The sequence below is a fragment of the Thermobia domestica genome, chromosome 16, assembly GCF_964235325.1.
Source record: "Thermobia domestica chromosome 16, izTheDome1.hap1.1, whole genome shotgun sequence".
Taxonomy (NCBI): domain Eukaryota; kingdom Metazoa; phylum Arthropoda; class Insecta; order Zygentoma; family Lepismatidae; genus Thermobia; species Thermobia domestica.
The window spans coordinates 130,629,156-130,648,094 of NC_137469.1; the positions used below are offsets into that span (position 1 = coordinate 130,629,156).

Sequence of the window (18,939 nt, forward strand, 5' to 3'; positions counted from 1 at the left end):
TAGGTGCGTTTTTTGAATGTTCTTCCTGTTCCTAAAAATAAGATTTTACTTCTGAAGAGTGAAAATAAATAAATACTAGTTTCTCAAAAACAACTCTAACGATTTCGTTCATACACTAAGAAACCGTTACCCTGACAGTGTGCTACCTACCGTTTCCCTTGGGTGCTGGCTCACGAAGAAGTCCCTAAGAAAACAGCTGATAACAATCCTGGTCCAGGCTCATACTCTGTTGGGCGCAGATTGATAATGTTGAAATGTGAACAGTGATTTGACATGAGCCACGTTGATGCATTTGAGACTCAGGTTGTGTTATACTTACTTTTGCGTATGCACACGCATACATACACGTAACTGGCAAGCCGTCTGCTCGCAGGAATTCACACACACATGAATGAAGACGGTGATATTTACTTAGGTAAATTCCTATTTATTAAGTATAGATATATGTGGGTACGGAACAAAATATATATATATATATATATATATATATATTAACAACACACAAAATTCTCACTTGGCACTATATATTCACTCTTCGTATTATGCTAAGATTTTCACTATGTGATAATGACGAGGGGAAAAGGGGGGAATACTGCTGATTGAGGTATCTTGATTCCTAAAAGACGTTACATCTCCAGAAGGTATTTGTTATCTTGTTTCACATCCTATATATATTAATGTAGCACTAAAAAATTCTTCATACTATCCTTCTATACGATGTCTTGCACTGCCTATTCCTCCAGCATGGTTTTCCACACTCTTGCTACAACGGATTCTCCTTGCTAACTTCTCGCTTCTGCTCACACTTGGGAATAACCCGTTTCGATACTTAGGGTTGGCAATGCACCATGTAAAATAATAAAGAAAATGTTAATGTTTTCCGCATTCATAGACAATGCCAATGGATCGATTTTATAATAAAGAATACTGGCAACATTTTATTTGATCCCATGGGAAAGAAGCTTGGAAATAATAGTTGAAAAAGTGTAGCAGTCTTAACTAATAAATTCTTCCCATGGTTATAGATTTTTATGCACTGCTGTTATAGGTAAAATTGTTCAGTGGAAAGAAGCGAACGATGGTAATTGTGTGTATGAGTCATTCCACCTACGACTCCTGCAGGATAGGAACGTTTGTTCTCACGGCAGGACGGATGACGTAATACGAGAGCATGAGAACACGATAAATACAATATCATTCATACACAATATCAACTTCGTATCCAAAAATATTCCCAATGTTAATAAATGTAATTAAGAAAAACGTATATGCAAAACAGTCATGGTGACGAAGACTATAAGTTGGAAACTATTTTACAGAAAGAAAAAATAAGTTTGCTACGACGAAATACTCTGTTGAGACGATGAGCGTTGCATTGAAAAACAACAACTTCTTTGTTCTATCGTGAGAAGCGATAACAACGGTTGAAGAACACCTGCATACACAGAACGAGTTGAAATTGTCACCAAAAGAGAAATAGCTTTTAGTTGAGTAAAATAATAATTTCGTTGCATGAATAAAAGTTAAAAAGAAATACACTGGTCGTCCAAAAACATAGTTTTGTGGCCGGGCAGACGGTCACAAGTGCTATATTGTGCAAATATACGGAGTCTTCATGTTTACTAAAGAAATCAGTACGGAGCATACTTTATCCATATGCTACTTACGTGCTGCCATTTTTCCCGCTTAGATGTTACAACATGCCATTGGAGGATGTCTGACCTAACAGTCTTCCGTATATTACGTACAATAACATACCTTACATACATCAGCTATAGATATGTTACATATGTCTATCTGTATGTAAAATCCTACCATCCCCTATACACAGTTCTTTCGTTCGTATGGAAAGTACTTTTATTTGGGCCACTTGTACGAAAATGCATATAAAATATGCTTTTTCAGTTAAAGGTTTGATATACGTTAAATAAAAAAGCTACAGGTTTTACACTTGTAACCTACGTTTTTACGTACGCCGCATACGATTATTTCCTCAGTGTATTTCATAAACTAACGTTCCAGTCGTTTCTCTAAAAATAATAATAACACACAAATACGAGGGCCATGTCGAAAGTTTTTAGCTCTGACCACAAGAAGCATCGAACTGGAACAAAACATTTAGTTTTTCAAAGTACTCTCCACGGACACAAATACACTTTTGCATCCTTTCAAACCACTTAGAAAACTGTTCATTCCACACGCTTCGCCTATAGACCCTATTGTCCACAGACTCCAAATAAGCACCAATAATATCATCATCCGGTGAAAAGCGACGTCCACGCAAGTGTTCCTTCACTTTAGGAAACAAAAAAATTGCACAAGGCCAAGTCCTGTGAATAGGGTGGATCTGGCAGCACTCTGACTCCTTCCTGGTTCAAAAAGTCTACAGTTCTTGTGGCACTGTGGGCATTTGCATTGTTATGCTGCAAGGGAAGATGGACGAGTTTTGATCTTGGATGCTGGGCCTTCCATTTCTTGAACACAGTGGGAAGACACTGTTGAGTACCACTCAGCATTCACCGTACGCCGATTGTCAAGTACAACAGTCGCAACATGTCCCTTTCGTGAGAAAAAAGACTGAACCATTTTCTTTCCAACACTCCGAGGTCTCTTTACTTGGTTGAGGGTACTTGAATGGGGGAGTCTCAAAATATCAGAGTGTCGAATGCAATAAACAAAATGTTGCTGTGATGTTAGATTATCACGCTCCTAAAAGCTTTCGGCATGGCCCTCGTAAATAAATAAATATAATTTTAAAAATCCACAAGATATAGTTTACACTTGGCGATGAGTTTTCCAGATTATTTTCTCAAAAAGACGGATGATTTTGTTCATATATCATTCACAACTGTGCAATGTTACGCAAGTCACCTGTCACGAAAATGTTTAAGAGGGTAGATTCCTTTTCATTATTAATACTATTTACTATATATCCTCAAATACGAGTCATATGGCTTTGTTGATATCTCATAAACAAATGTTTCATAAATAACTCTAACTCTAATACATGACAATCATTTGCCATTAAAATGCCCAGAAATGGTAGTGTAATTTCGAGGTTGAGTTTTTTTCTTTTGAACGAAGTTTTTCGAAAACAATTTTTATTTGTATTTCATAAATAAATTGTCTCAGTAACAAGTGCAGTATAATATGATGTAGTTTAAGAAATCTGAGCGAGAAAGATCAGTATGATACTTTTTATTTCCGCATATAAAGCAAACTTAAAAATATAAGCTTCTTAAAACAATTTTTCTTTCCTGTGAATACTTTGTTGGAATACTTCCTACAACCTATGATTGTAAACTTTGCTCAGGGTCAAAATCTATTTTTCAACTGCAAATAATAATAATAATAATAATAATAATAATAATAATAATAATAATAATAATAATAATAATAATAATAATAATAATAATAATAATAATAATAATAATATAAAATGTATATATTTAGTCTATACGCATTGTGAGTTACTAATGCTTTTATATTCTGAAGCAGGACTTTTGGTTTACTTTTAGTAGGTAAAAGTCCAGCACCTCTGAAAAAGTCTTGCCACCCTAAGAAAACTTGGTGGGTACACCCCTGATTAGTATATAGTATACGATAATACGGCGAGTACAAATGAAAATATTACAATCTTAGTGATGTATAATGGGCCCTGTATATTTATGTGCACATATTGCCAACTGGAAGGTTTACTGGCACAGCAGTCACTGTTGCTAGTTCGATTCCAGTGATTTTGTGGTGAACGTTATCGTGTTTGTGGGTTTCCTCAGCTTTCCAATTTCCTTCCAATAGCCATTCAAAAAATAAAGAAATAAAAATTAAAAAAATAAAAAAAGTAAAATAAAATCACTCACTTTCATCAATCATCCATCTCACTTAACCTACAGGGCAAAAATATGTGGCTTACTATAACTAAAAAAAGGATACATTTTACATTTACTTTTACATTTAAAATGTACATATTTTCATTTGTATCATTTAGTTACGTACGAGGATAGTTTAAAAAAAGTATCCGACGTTTTCTTGGCGTAAAGAGACTTAATTGTTTTGCTGTAAAGAAATGTAGTTACAGTAGCGCGGTTTGATGCAACTTTGTACGTGATCTAATGCTTAATCTTTTGTTTTCAACTTAATAACGCTACTGCATTAAATTTTATGTAAATCCTGGAAAATCACAAGTGGAAACGATTCACAAGATTCGGCAAGTCGGCAAGTACTTTTTGATAAAGCAATATTATTCAAATACTAGAGAACAAAACATTTCATACAGACTCTTCTGGCAAAACACAGTACACCTGTGCTTCGTCAGGTTCCTTACTCTCCTCACATGGCTTTATATTATTGTTGGCTTCTGTCCAAGGTGAAAATGCCCCTGAATTAGATTTTAGTCCAGAGAAGACATCGTGCAGGATGCACATAGTCTCAAAAAGGGCGTTCCAGTTCTTCTTTCAAGAGTGGGAGAACAGTTGAGGCGGCCCAACAGAACTACTTTGAAGAAGATAAACGCAATATTGTGATGTCCGAATATACACTTTTTAATGACTAAAAGCCGAACGATTTTTGTACAAACCTTGGACATACTACTATATATGGTCAAATCAATGAAGACTTTTGAGATATTGCTTAGAACGTCAAAAAGAAGGCCTACACTAAAATTCAGATTTGTGAGAATATTTCCCTGCTTTTTATTATAATTTTACTGGACTTTATATATACGAGAAAGGATCAGAAACTAAGGTTACAAAGCGATGCTTCTGCAGTTTTGTCTGTTATAGAAGAATTAGAAGTGTGTGGTAATTGTAATACATGGAGTTGGCACTGTGTAGAGTTTCAGCCACCCGCCACCTACAGCGCAAGTGGCGACTCGTCTGGAAAACTGGTCTCGCGAAGAAGTACGCTCAGTTATTCGATTTCTGTGGGTCAAACATATAACCGCGGCTGAAAATCACTGGCAGCTGGTATAGGTATACGGAGAGACTGTAATGTCTCGTCAATATGTAGCACAATGGTGTCGAAAGTTTGCGGCTGGTAGAGAAAACGTCAGCAAAGTGACCGACTCAGCACAACATTAACAGATTTGAACACAGCTCGTGCGGAGATGATTCAGAATAGGAGGATAACGTTACAATAGCAACTTTTACTCGTTCCCGCACTTGAAGGAGCACCTAAGGGGTCGTCGCTTCAGTTTATACGAGGAAGTGAAACACTTCGTGACAATATGGCTGAACACGCAAGGGCAGGATTTTTGTCAGGAGGGAATCTTCAAACGTATCCCAGGATCCAATAAGTGCTTTATCTGATATGAAGACTATAGACTATGTCGAAAAATAAACTAATGTATATACTATCTTTAGTTGTATTGGTTGTATGAAGTAAAATATATACGTTTCACTGCAGGCTTTGTAACTTTACTTTCTGATCACTCCTCGTATATATATATATATATATATATATATATATATATATATATATATATATATATATATATATATATATCTTGTATTTCTTTTTTAGACACTAACTTCTATCACGATGTTAGTGATCTCCTATCTTATAAGTTCAGTATCCTGAGTGAACTACAGGTAAACAATAAATACTAGCCCCAAATTTATTGAGCAATATTAGGTAACAATAATACATTATATGAAGCACATAAAAATACCCGTTACATTTTACCAAAAAATCCTTTTCTCAATTGTGTAGATGTTATATTATTATTGTTATTATATCAGATTTTCATTTCAGTATTCTAACAAGAAACAAAAGAAAGTAGTCGTTTTTCTCACAAAGGAGGACCTTCAGAAGAGTAGTTCTAAAGGATAGTAAGAAATTTTATGGTTGGGGGGAGAATGAAATTCAAGTACATTCGATGGAAAAAAAGATTATTGTGAGGACTTTGAGAAGCATATCTTACCTTTCAGCACCTTCTTTAGCCTGTTCAATCTTCGCTTGTAGCCTTGTTTGCTCCTTAGACTCTTTCGGGATTACTGGTATGTAGTCCTATAACAATTGATAGAAAGAGGATTAAAAATTCGTAACAACATTTTCTATTCTTAATGTAAGCGATTAAATTTCCGATGAGAGTATTTGATTCTACTGTTACCCACTGTATGAAGTGAGACAAGAAATAAGGTTTTCTCGTCTCGTCTTCTCAATCTTGTAGAAATCTCGTCTCACATCTTGTACAATTCTTTCCAACTCCGTCTCGAATTTTTTTTTTCATTTTGTTTTGTAAATTTATGTATTAATTTTATGACTGAATTTTTAGTCAAAAGCTTGACTGCAAGCGTCAAGAAGTGTGTCGCGACACAGTGGAAGTACATGAATAAAATCAGAATTATGACAGCCTCTCATTATTATTATTATTATTATTATTATTATTATTATTATTATTATTATTATTATTATTATTATTATTATTATTATTATTATTATTATAGGTGTTTCAAGATGAATTTTGGGGTTTAAAGGGTTTGTAATACTTATTACATTTAACATAAAATTATAAACAATACATTAAGTAAAAGAGCAGCTCAAACAGTTTTTGCTACAAGTGTTTAGTGTGAGCAACATTTATCACACGGCACACGTCGAGTCGATAGGCGAGAAAGGCCTATATAAACTTTCCGCCATATAGCACAAAACAGATTCAATTTAGGGAAGTCTCGTTGCAACTGTATACATCTCCTGAGATTTTGCTGACCACCAGATGCGAACATTACGAGTGTTCACATTAGCACTAACGTAGGTTAAATGTCGATTGATCACTGAAGACGGCACGATCCAAAAAATCTTCATCGTTATGCAGCAATATTTCATTTGCAAAATTGGCATGTAAACCATAGCTTGTGCGCTTTAGACCTTGTAGCAACTGCAAACCGTAAGGACGTAACTGTAAGCCTCTCCTTAAAATTCTTCACACAGACGGTTGCACTGTAACTACAGATTCACTCTTAGCAAAATGAAAACAAGAAAAGCTTTCTGCTCTCAAGTCGAAATCTTTGATACTAGCTCTTCCTAACAGCAGACAGAGGAAAGAGTGCATGGCCATGTATGTGCACAAAACTGTTTGAGTTGCTTTTTCATTTGATATTATTTATAATTGTAAGTTATTGTAATTGATCCTACAAAGTTTCAAAGCCCTAATAATCATTTTGAAACACTCTGCATTACTTCAAATTATCTCATCCTATATTCATGTTTTGTATGTACACTCATGTCTAAAATTATTGTCGCATGTCTATAAATATGTTGTTGTAGAAATATAATTTAATAACGAATTCGCCCGGTATTTCTTATAATGCTGGTATGTGTATAATCGGCAAAGATATGCATGTGGAAAATTTCATGTCAAAAGAGCAGTAAATAAAAGCAATAAAACGAAAATAAAACGTTCTTGTCCATTTAGCAACATTTTGTTTTACTCATTCTAATATTCGTATTTATAATTCTTTTCCTATGAAATTTACCACAAATATACGTTTCCCGATTATACATATAGTATCAGTATTAAAAGTACCCTGCAAAATCATTATCAAATTGTATTCTTACAAGAAGACAGTTATAGATATGCTATAATCATTTTGTGCATGAGCGTACATATGAGGGCCTGCCCTAGGCAATTTACCGCCCTGTGCAATGGCATCATATTCAGCCTCCCCTATCTCCAGAAAGAACAAATGTTAAAAATTACGATTTTCAGTATGCCATTCCAGCATGAACAACGAAAGGGAAGGAAAGTGCACTCGCACTCAGAAAAGCTAAAATACTACTAATACAATCTCGTTCTGTCTGTTTTACTTTAAATAATAATATATTATGTTATTGAAACATAAAGCAAACATACCTGAAACATGGTAACCCTTTTTACAGAGTTCAATATCGAGCTTTAATCTCAATATATCAGTTTGCAATTTCAGTAAGTATAACTAGCTTATTTTGTCTTTATTACTTGATTTTCCTTCTACATCTTTTATTTTTAAAAAGAACTTGTTTCCACCTTCAATGATAAGGAACTTGTTTGTGAAACAAAAACTTTGATAACTAACTAAATGGAAGAGGTGTTCGAGAATTGAGTTCTTGTATTTGACAACAATCAAGCAATTTATTCTGGGATGTATTTGATCATTTACTTTAGCACTGTCCATGTGACCTTAAACTAAGGCGACCTAAACATAATTTATGAAGGTAGTATTCAAATAGAAGGTCAGCTTAGTAAATTTAACTACCATCATCATGAAGTCTGTTTCCAACACAAGAAAATAATTTAAATAATATACTTAAGACAGATTTTCCTGCCCCTCCAAACTTGTGGCCCCGTGCAAATGCACACGTTGCACATATGGTAGAGCCGGCCCTGCATATCGTATATATCTAGTCGACAAATTATTTATGTGTGATATTTAGAAAAGTACTAGTAGGCAAATTAGTTTTAGTTTTTACCTTTAGACAAGTTATTTACATTTTATACTGTACGTGATATTATTTTCGTACTTATTAAAGGCCTACTTTCACGAAAACACAAATTTTCATTTATACTCTTGTTTTTCTTGGTTGATATTGGTGAAACACTGCCGAAACCCGGATTATTAGTAGGTATGCTACTCATATTGTATACGTCTCCTTTAGCCTAGCCGGCATAACCATGGGACGAAAAACTCAATTCCCATTTTCATTATATATATATATATATATATATATATATATATATATATATATATATATATATATATATATATATATATATATATATATATACACTTGTACCGTATCAGTATCTAGCCTTTAATTTATGATTTTATGGTAATTACATAAAAATACTTCTTACTTATATAAACGTTAGATACATTATAAACCACTACCGTAACACGCACCTTAATTTGTAAGCATTTTAAAAAATACCGTAACATTTTTACTATTTTTTATTAGAAAACCAGACATTCTTAGTAAGTTTCTGAATCCCACAACTTATGTTCGTCGCATTGGTGCACTTCAGTTGAATCCAATGATGCTAGATAGAGATAGGCTTCCAGTGGCATCGAATATATGGCCATTTTTAAGACTGGCGGGAATTTTCTATCAAATAGTGGACATTTTTATATTAGTCTCGACTGTAAGGCGCACCTGAATTTTTGAGGCAGTTTTTCGAAGAAAAAAGTGCGTCTTACAGCCCGTAAAATATGACATTTGAAAACAAAAAAACAAATTTAGAAAAAAAAATAGAGGCAATTTTTTTCTTTAAAAAAGTAAATTTCTGAAAGAATACGAACAGTTTTTCCTTCTATTTACAACACTAATTGTCTCTTGGAAACTTCCTAAGAACTGCGTTTCTCTCTCTTATCGTTCTTTTAAAATCGAAAAAAGTACTTCTTTCCATATACTCTAATGTTAAATAAAACATGCGATATAATTTTCGAAAGCATTGACTCAGCTTGATATTTAAAGTCCCTTTTTCTTCAATATGAAAAGCTAGGTTGATAAGTCGATGTCAATTTTCTGTACAGTTCGGGGGGGGGGGGGGTTCAGTGGAAAATGGAAATCCCTCTTCAGATCACAAATTCTTATGGTGATCATACTGATGACGTTATTATTTTTAAGCTCGACTTTATTTGGAACTTTTGTGAGAAACGCAGAACAATAGTACCACGTATTCCAGATTTCGTTTATTATTTTGAATATGTCTGTTCACCAATGAAATAGCCTAAAATAAAACTATTAACTAATTTATTTTAATTGGGGGGGGCGCGGTGGCTCAGTGGTAGAGCGTTCACCTCTGGTGCTTGGGGTCCCGGGTTCGATCCCAGCCCCCGCCAAGTGAACTTTGTGGTGGACAAACACCGTGCTCGTGGGTTTTCTCGGGGTACTCCCGTTTCCTCCCACTCTCTTCATTCCACCATTTCACTCATCTCTCATTATCACCGTCTCCTTTAGCCTAACCGGCATAACCGTGGGACGTAAAACTCAAAGATTTCATTTCATTTTTATTTTAATTGGTTACTGAGAAACTTAAGGCAACCCACATGACTCACATGTAAGTTGGGTTGCATATGGATCACAGTGATAAAAACCTAGTATAGAATAAGTAGAAACAGCAATTAAAAGTAACCTGAATCATAGGTTATATCAAACCTATTATAGATAAAAAGTCAGGGAAAATAGGTTAAATTAAATGAGAACAATGAAGGACCAATATTCAAATATAAATCATAAGTTTTGCAACAAATAGATACACTATATATAGTCCTGCCCTCAGCCTATACCCCTGTAAATATTTCTAGGTCCGGAGAATTTTATTGCTGGAATGAGATAAACAGTGACCAAAGAAAAATAAAATCGTAGTAGATATCTGTTATCCTGTACGTTATCTTTTGGCAGCCATTTTTTGATTTGCCGGCTACTATAACACTTTCCACATTATCTCAGGAACTATTGACACTTCTTGAGTGATTTAAAAGTATAAATCTACATTTTCGGGATTGTAGAATCTGATAAAACTATCTCCAAATTAGTTTAAATAGTTTTGGTGTATATTCGTACCAAGTGTGTGTACGTAAACCACGAAAACTGTATAAAATTAAGTAGTAGAATTTCTTTTTATTATTTCAGAAAAGAGATAAGGATAACTGATACTTCTACAACAAGTACTCCTCAAGGTGTTCAAGTTAGTCGTCAACGCATGGAAGAGCCCTCCGATAGCAGCAGATCATAATTTGTCAACAAAATACGTCAGAACTTTTGACTAGTACGGCTGTCGGAATTAAAAGGTTATAAGAACTTCCTGAAATTCGAATGACGATGTAAGTAAAAGCAAACAATAGAGAGAAAATATTGTATATCAATGGCAAAGTCTGCTCCAAGGCTCATACTCTGTAAACTAAAACTTAGATGCAATTCGAAAACTGAATGAAACTGAAGCAGCTGAAAGAGTTGCTGAAAAAGAGAGAGAATATTTATTATTTGCACTACGAACAGCATCACTTCGGTTAGAATAACGGGAATGTTCTGAACCTAGTAGCGTGATTTCACCAGAGATTTTGCCATGCAACATATGCGCAAACGTAGCAACTAGAGAAAAGGTGGGACAGATTGTAAAGAAAAAATATAGAATTTGTTAGTCAATACGTGCAAAGTCTTCTCTAGCTCCAACTTGCCATTTTCGAGACGAGGTATTTTGTCGAGTTGTTGATCTGGATAATGAGAATAAAATTCGCAACTGGTTTGTATGCATAAAAAAATTGTGTACGAGATGCATTAGAAAGTATGAGAGAGCAGTTGCAGAAACAGAAATGTCAATCTTCAGAAAATAATTTCTGTACTTCAAAAAATAAATATGAAGTTAGAAACACTAATTAATTCTGGTATTACCCTGACCTTATTTGAAATGATACACTTTATGAAGTGTAGCGAAAAATACTGTATATGCAAGTCTCTAATAATAAAACCAAATTATTCCTTGTACGTATTTACGGCGAAAGAATACGTTTTTGCTAATCCAATAGAAAGAATGAATCACTTCTGGTGTTTTCGGCAAGTTTGACACCAAAGGAAACTGCAGAAACAATTCGAGGTAACAATATATTAGAATGTGCTGCATACATAAAAAGAAATATTTACTTGCGTGGATTTCAAGCTGCAAGGTAAGTTTTGTGACGCCTTTAAACTTAAGAAATCATGGGAAGCAATACGTATGCCAGATGGTGTAGCCACATTTTTCATCATTATTCAGTAATCCATCCATTCAAAATTATTACATCCTATCATAGGCCCTTCCGCGTCACTTCCGGTTAAAAGATTTGCAGCGCAACGTAATGCGTTTTTTTTTTTACGTGGAAAGTACACACCATAGACTATATTGTGAAGATATGTGTATTTGAACACATAATGAAGCATTTTATTTCGGACTTTGGGACATTTTATTTTAAAATTCAATGCAGTAAAAAGCATAATCGTTTATTTAAAGTTGAATCACTTTTCTTTTCTTTTATAAGTTCATTTACTTTTCCTACAAGGATGTTTTCTTGCTGTTTGTTAATTCCTTCAACACATGTAATTTCTTAATCAATAAAAACGACAGATTGTTTCTCTGTCATCATTCCTATCATCACCTCACCTTTCGTTAATCTATGAGCACGCACTTTTCATAGAGACTGAAGAAATAGTCCACGACCCAGGATATTAACTAGGAAGGGACATCAAATAAAACCATTGAGAGACTTTTGGGAAGAGGTAGTCAGGATCGTATGAGAGACGAGTCAACACCAGCTACAATTCCAAGTTACGAGAAGTTTACCTTGCTCTAACCTAGAGAGCACCTTGTCTTAGCAGACGTTATAGCTATAAACTACATGGACATTTCGTTAAAGAGCGATTTCGATATTGATTAAATTTACTGTTTTCGCAACGCTAGTTTTCCTGCCCGGTTTTCACAGACCATTATCACACGACTATCTGAACGCCCAGTAGACCAGAGAGAAGTATGGACGGACATCAATCCACTGGAAGAATCGTCGAGGAGGAGACACCGAGATTTACAAGTAAGTGCGAATAGATTAAGTAATCCTAAAAGTTACTCCCTTCTCACCCTTTTCAACCTCCTCGACATCACAATCTGTTTCTTTTGTATATGTTTGATTTTTTGTACGCAACTCAAGTCAGATCCTGCACTTTAAGCTCTACCAAATTCAATATTTACAAAATCCTGGGCTCAACTTGCCAGTTCTAACATCCCCAATTATACTATTAATTAGCGAGTTATCTGAGCTTTCAGACTGACAAAGGGCGACTGCACAATATGTTCTGAAACTCTGGAGGACAGGAGAGCATTATCTCCACCACAATTTGAAAAACTGCTTCATTCCACAAGAAGAATAGGTTGATCCTGCAGTTGTTCACGAATATGTTCAAATTCTTCAAGGCAATATACTGTATATTGTTGCGTAGTCTGTTACAGGTTATGGTAATACAGGAAGAAAGGCTATTCACTGGAAGTTATGTGTTTTCTTTTTTATCATCGAATGGATAGCACTCCATATCAGACGTTTACTTGGATCGCTTGTTTTCTCTACACCCTATGGATGATATTGCGAATTCCACCTCTTGTGCTATTTGACATACTTGCAGTAACTTGTGTTAATCATTTTCTCGTACGTTGATGGCTTCTGGAAGATTAGGGCGAGTAGTTGTAGGATGCATCAAAACGTGTTGAGGACCAGTAACGAAACCGATGGTTTACCTGGAGCACAATCATTGATAAAATCATGGAATGGTACCTTTTCAGTCTGATGTCTTCTATTTACTCCATACAAAGATGAACTGTCTTCAGAATCGAAATTATCTAAAGCGGCAACTGTGAAATGTTTTGTTGTGAAATGAGATGGTAAAGGTATAATAGTATTTGCAGAAGATTCGATAGCATACACGACAATAAGAACTCTATTTCTTTTGACCTTGTTACAGCTCACAGATACAGCAACTATATTCATATATGTTATGAATTCTTTACTTTTGCATTTTTCGTAGATTGAATGCCCAATCATAATTTGCAGGGGATTTTTCTAGATGTGGACAGAAAAATAGTTAGCATGTTCCCCATCATGGTCTTCGCACACATCTCCAACACTTCGTCTTCCATATCTAAATTATATTCTTGGCTGTCAAATAGCACATTATCAACACTCATAAGTCGAGATTTGCACGTATGGAATAATGATGAAAAATGTTGCTACACTATCTGGCATATGTATTCTTTCCCATGATTTCTTAAGTTTAAAGGCGTCAAAAAACTTAGCTTGCAGCTTGAAATCCACAGAAAGTAAATATTTCTTCTTGTGTATGCAGCACATTCTAATGTATTGTTACCTCGAATTGTTTCTGCAGTTTCCTTTGGTGTCAAACTTGCCGAAAACATCAGAAGTGATTCATTCCTCCTATTGGATTAGCAAAAACGTATTCTTTCGCCGTAAATACGTACAGGGAATAATTTGGTTTCATTGTTAGAGACTTGCATATATTTTTCGCTAGACTTCATAAAGTGTATCATTTCAAATAAGGTCAGGACAATACCAGAATTAATGAGTATTTCTAACTTCATATTTATTTTTTGATATACAGAAATTATTTTCTGAAGATTGACGTTTCTGTTTCTCCAACTGCTCTCTCATACTTTCTAATGCATCTAATCTAGTACACAATTTTTTTATGCATACAAACTAGTTGCAAATTTTATTCTCACTACTCGACAAAATATCTCGTCTCGAAAATGGCAAGTTGGAGATAGAAAATATTTTGCACATATTGACTGACAAATTCTATATTTTTTCTTTACAATCTGTCCCATTTTTCTCTAGTTGATACGTTTGCGCATATGATGCATGGCAAAATCTCTGGTGAAATCACGCTAATAGGCTCTGAACGTTCCCGTTTTTCTAACCGAAATTATGCTGATCGTAGTGCAAATAATAAATATTCTCTCTCTATTTCAACAACTCTTTCAGCTGCTTCAGTTTCGTTCGATTTTTGAATTGCATCTAAGTTTTATTTTATAGACTATAAGCCTTGTAACAGACTTTACCATTGTGATACACTATTTTCTCTCCATCGTTTGCATTTACTTACATCGTCATTCGAATTTCAGCAAGTTCTTGTAACCGTTTAATTCCGGCAGCCTTACTGGTCAAAAGTTCTGACGTATTTTATTGACAAATTATGCATCTGCTGCTGTTGGAGGGCTCTTCCATGCGTTGACGACTAACTTGAACACCTTGAGGAGTACTTGTTGTAGAAGTATCAGTTATCCTTATCTCTTTTCTGAAATAATAAAAAGAAATTCTACTACTTAATTTTATACAGTTTTCGTGGTTTACGTACACATACTTGGTACGAATATACACCAAAACTATTTAAACTAATTTGGAAATAGTTTTATCAGATTCTACAATCCCGAAAACATAGATTTATACTTTTAAATCACTCAAGAAGTGTTAATAGTTCCTGGGAACTAGATATATATATTAGAGTATTACAATTAAAGCAGATTAACATTCAAATAATAGACCCTTCGTGTTGGACTCTTCCCCAATATTTTTATTGCCAATTTCTCGATTTCATGTCGATACACGTTTTGTTCTTAAAAGTAAGGGATCTAGCTATTGCTGTTTCCTACTGCTTCTGGTTGGTGAAGCATCGTAATCTCAGATAATGCGCCACGGAACGAAACAGATAGTCATTAGAAGAGACAAAATCATGACTATTTGCTGGGTGTGATATAAGTTAGATGCAATCAAGTTCCTGAATTTTTGGTTTCGTTTATCACGTCGAATGTGATTTCTCGTTATCTGTTACAGTACGACACGCTGTCCATTCACCAATGCATAATATTTTGACTTAGGGCATCATACATCCGTTCCAACTTTTTGAATAAAGTCGGCATTGTTGTTAACATTATTATAAATGAATTAGAAGTGAATTATGCCCTTGTAGGTCCACCACACACATAGAACATGATTTTATGCTCAATATAGTCCTGCTTAACGACCGGTTCTGAAAGTTGGTCCTTGCACAACTGATGTTTTTTTCATATTCGAATTTCGAGGAAACTTCCACTTTTTGTCGCATATTACAATCTGTTTCAGGTTTGTGCCACATCACTCAGATTTTGCAGCAGCTGTCAGCATAAATTTTCTCTCCTCTGGAACTGAATTTTAACGTGTGTGGCACAATGCGGCAGCATCTGATGATTTCTCCGAGGCCACCACAGTGGACTGAGACATGCCATTTGGTTTGACAATCATCGTGTGCTGGTGGATGATTTTTCTCAATAGCATGTCGTATGGACTCAGAGTTTGTTATCCTGAGGCGGCCAGGTTTTGGCTCATCTTTGACATTTTTACAACCTGCAAAATTTCTTAAACAACTGAGTTGCTGTGCAATGGTTCCCTGCACTTTTCCCTTTCGCAAGACAAATGGTTTGAGTTGCTGCCGTACTTTTATTCCCGAGTTCGTACTTTTGCAATAACAGTTCACGGATCAGACATTGTTGCGTGCTCATCATGAGTGCTACTAAAAATTGCCTTGAAGATAGTGGCGACCTCCATGTTAAGTAGTGTGCTGATCATACTACTTCTTAGGACAGATTGACCTAATATTTACGGTCGATCACATGTATATATACGCGCCTACTCTTTAGGTTGTAGATATATGTCAAGAGTTATATCTCTTCCTTGTGAAACAAAAGGAATGAAAGAATCTCAGAAAGCAGTCAGATACTTATTTTGTAACGATGTTAACTAAGCTTCGTACCACAGTAATGAAAAGAAGGGGAAACCAAGAAGACAAGGCGAAAAAAATATGTCGTCTAGAAGCCAGAAGACATCAGAAGGTAAGAGAAAGGAAAAAATGAAGCACCGGATGTTGAACTTGATTAAAAGAATGACACTTTAAATAAATTTACAGAAGCACTTAACTTTATAGCAAGGGTGTCATTTAAGGCTGCAGCGGAGGAATTGTGTCTCTGATTTGATATATATTGACTTGCCTTTGAAAGCAACCACAAATGAGCTTAATGCTTCAGATAATGTTATTCAAGTATAATAAAGCATAAAGTCTGTAAGTTAATCAAAAAGTGAGAGAATGGTTAATTAACTAAGTTTAGCGTGACTAACTGAATTATTTTGGAACCTAAAGGTTTAATGACGAGTTTACAAAAGCTCTCCATCGACTTCTGTCCTTAAGCAATTAAATCCAGATTCGACACTGTATTCCTGCAATGTTCATCTGAATATTGTCCTTCTGTGCCTAGGTATTCCTTATGGTCTTTTCCCGGTGGGATTTAAAAATTGGAAGCGTTTTCTTTGATTCTTGCTACGTGATCTGTCTACTTGACAATCCTAGACGTAATGACCCTACTAATGTTACGTAAACGATACAAATTAAGCAGATACTCATTATGAAGTTTTCACCATTCCCCATTCCCGTTCCTGATAGGTCTGAATATTCGCCTCAGGTTTTTACTGTATTTCCAAATACTTTCAGTCTGTGACCTTCCCTCAGAATATACAACCATATTTTGGAACCATACAGCACAAGAGGCATTACTTACCGTTTCATGTATTTTAAGCTTCAAATTCTTCGACGGAATTTGTGAAATCAAAATATTTTGGGCTAAATAATAATATGAATTCTCTACTTTTAGTCGATATTTAATTTCTTCCTGGCTATTTTTTGGTCTATTAATGTTGATCCTAGATATTTGAAAGTATTCACTTTATCGAATTTATTCTTAGTACTTTATCGTATCCATAATTTTCAGTATTATGTTTACGGTGCATGCAGACGTTTAAATTAACATCAGCATATATTTCTGTCATAAATCCTATTATCATAATATAATCAGAATCAGATTTCCATCATCAGCATAAGTTGTAACGTGGTGAGTGCCTTTCAAATCTACGCCCTAATTCCTATCTCTGATTTTCCTTACAGCGTACTAGAGAACAAAACTGAATGATAATGAAGCAATAATGTCCTTGTTTCAGACTATTCTCGATACCAAAGCTCTTGGACAATATTTGTCTACTCGAACTTTATTTTGGATTTCATTTTTATAAATTTTACCAGTAAACCAAATTCCGTATAAATACCTACAATGTTTCAATCCTAAACGAAATAAATAAATTTATGAATTAATTAAAAAAAAAACAAGTCAAACAGTCTGAAATCTATATTATAGAATTGAAAGTGACTATGTCTGTGACTCTTAATCTCTTGAACCGCCCAATCGATCTCAATCAAATTTTTGATGTAGATGCGGTTCTGACCTTATAGTGTTTTTAACTATTCATTTTAACGGTAGACCTTAGGGGAGAGGGAAGAGAGGGAGATAGAAGAAAATAAATGGAACTTGAATCAAAAGACCAATATTGATCAAATTTTCAACATGGATGGGGTTCGTGAATGGGATGTCTTTTATCATTTCACTTTGACGGAGCAACGTTGGGCAGGGGAAGGAGAGGGAGATATACTAAAATCAATGTATATAAAAATAAAAGTGACTATGTTCGTGACTTATTAACTCTTGAACAACCCGCTCAATCTACATCAAATTTTCAATGGAGATGAGGTTCGAACATGGAAGTATTCTATTATTTCACTTTGACGATAGATCTTAAAGGAGGGGGAAGGAAGGAGGAGAAATATATGAAAATGTATAAAACTTAATAACTCTTGAACACACAACTGATCTCGATGAAACTTTCAACATAGATAAGGTTAGGGCCTGAGATGTTTTTGCCATTTCACTTTTACAGTGCAAGGCAGGGGGGGGGGGATATGAAGAAGAGGAAAAAATATATGTAAAAAATAAAAATAAAAGTGACTGTCTTTGTGACTTCATCACGCTTAAACCACCCGATCGATCTCAATCAAATTTTCAACATAGATGAAGGTTCGGTGGTTTTTATCATATCACTTTGACGGTAAAACTTAAGGAAGGGGGAGGGGAGAGGATATATATATATATATATATATATATATATATATATATATATATATATATATAAAATGAAACTTAGTAACTCTTGAACCAGCCGACCGATCTCGATCAAATTTTCAATATAGATGAGGTTCGGGCCTGGAAAGTTTTTCTTAAAACATTTTTACTTTGAAGGTAGAATCTAGGGATGGGAGAGAGGAGGGAAAGATTTATATATAAAAATAAATAAAAGTTAGCTCTTGAACCACCCAAGCGATTTTGATCAAATTTTTAAGATAGAGACGTTCGGGCGTGGGTACTTTTTATCATTTAACTTTGAGGAGGATGTATATATATATATATAAATTAAAAATGAAAGTAACTGTCTCTGTGAGTTCATCACGCTTAAATAACTCGACCGATCTTGATCAAATTTTCAACATACATGAGATTCGGGCCTGAGATGT

At 34.7% G+C, this 18,939-nt stretch overlaps 1 protein-coding gene across 1 annotated transcript in view; it reads right to left on the minus strand.

The window, feature by feature from the left end:
* Positions 1–18,939, minus strand: part of LOC145673417 (uncharacterized) — a 755,597-nt gene that overhangs the window by 113,411 nt on the left and 623,247 nt on the right. The window contains exon 27 of the mRNA XM_081743106.1: positions 5,921–6,006. Coding sequence (XP_081599232.1) covers positions 5,921–6,006 — 86 coding nt within the window. The remainder of the gene's footprint in view (positions 1–5,920; positions 6,007–18,939) is intronic.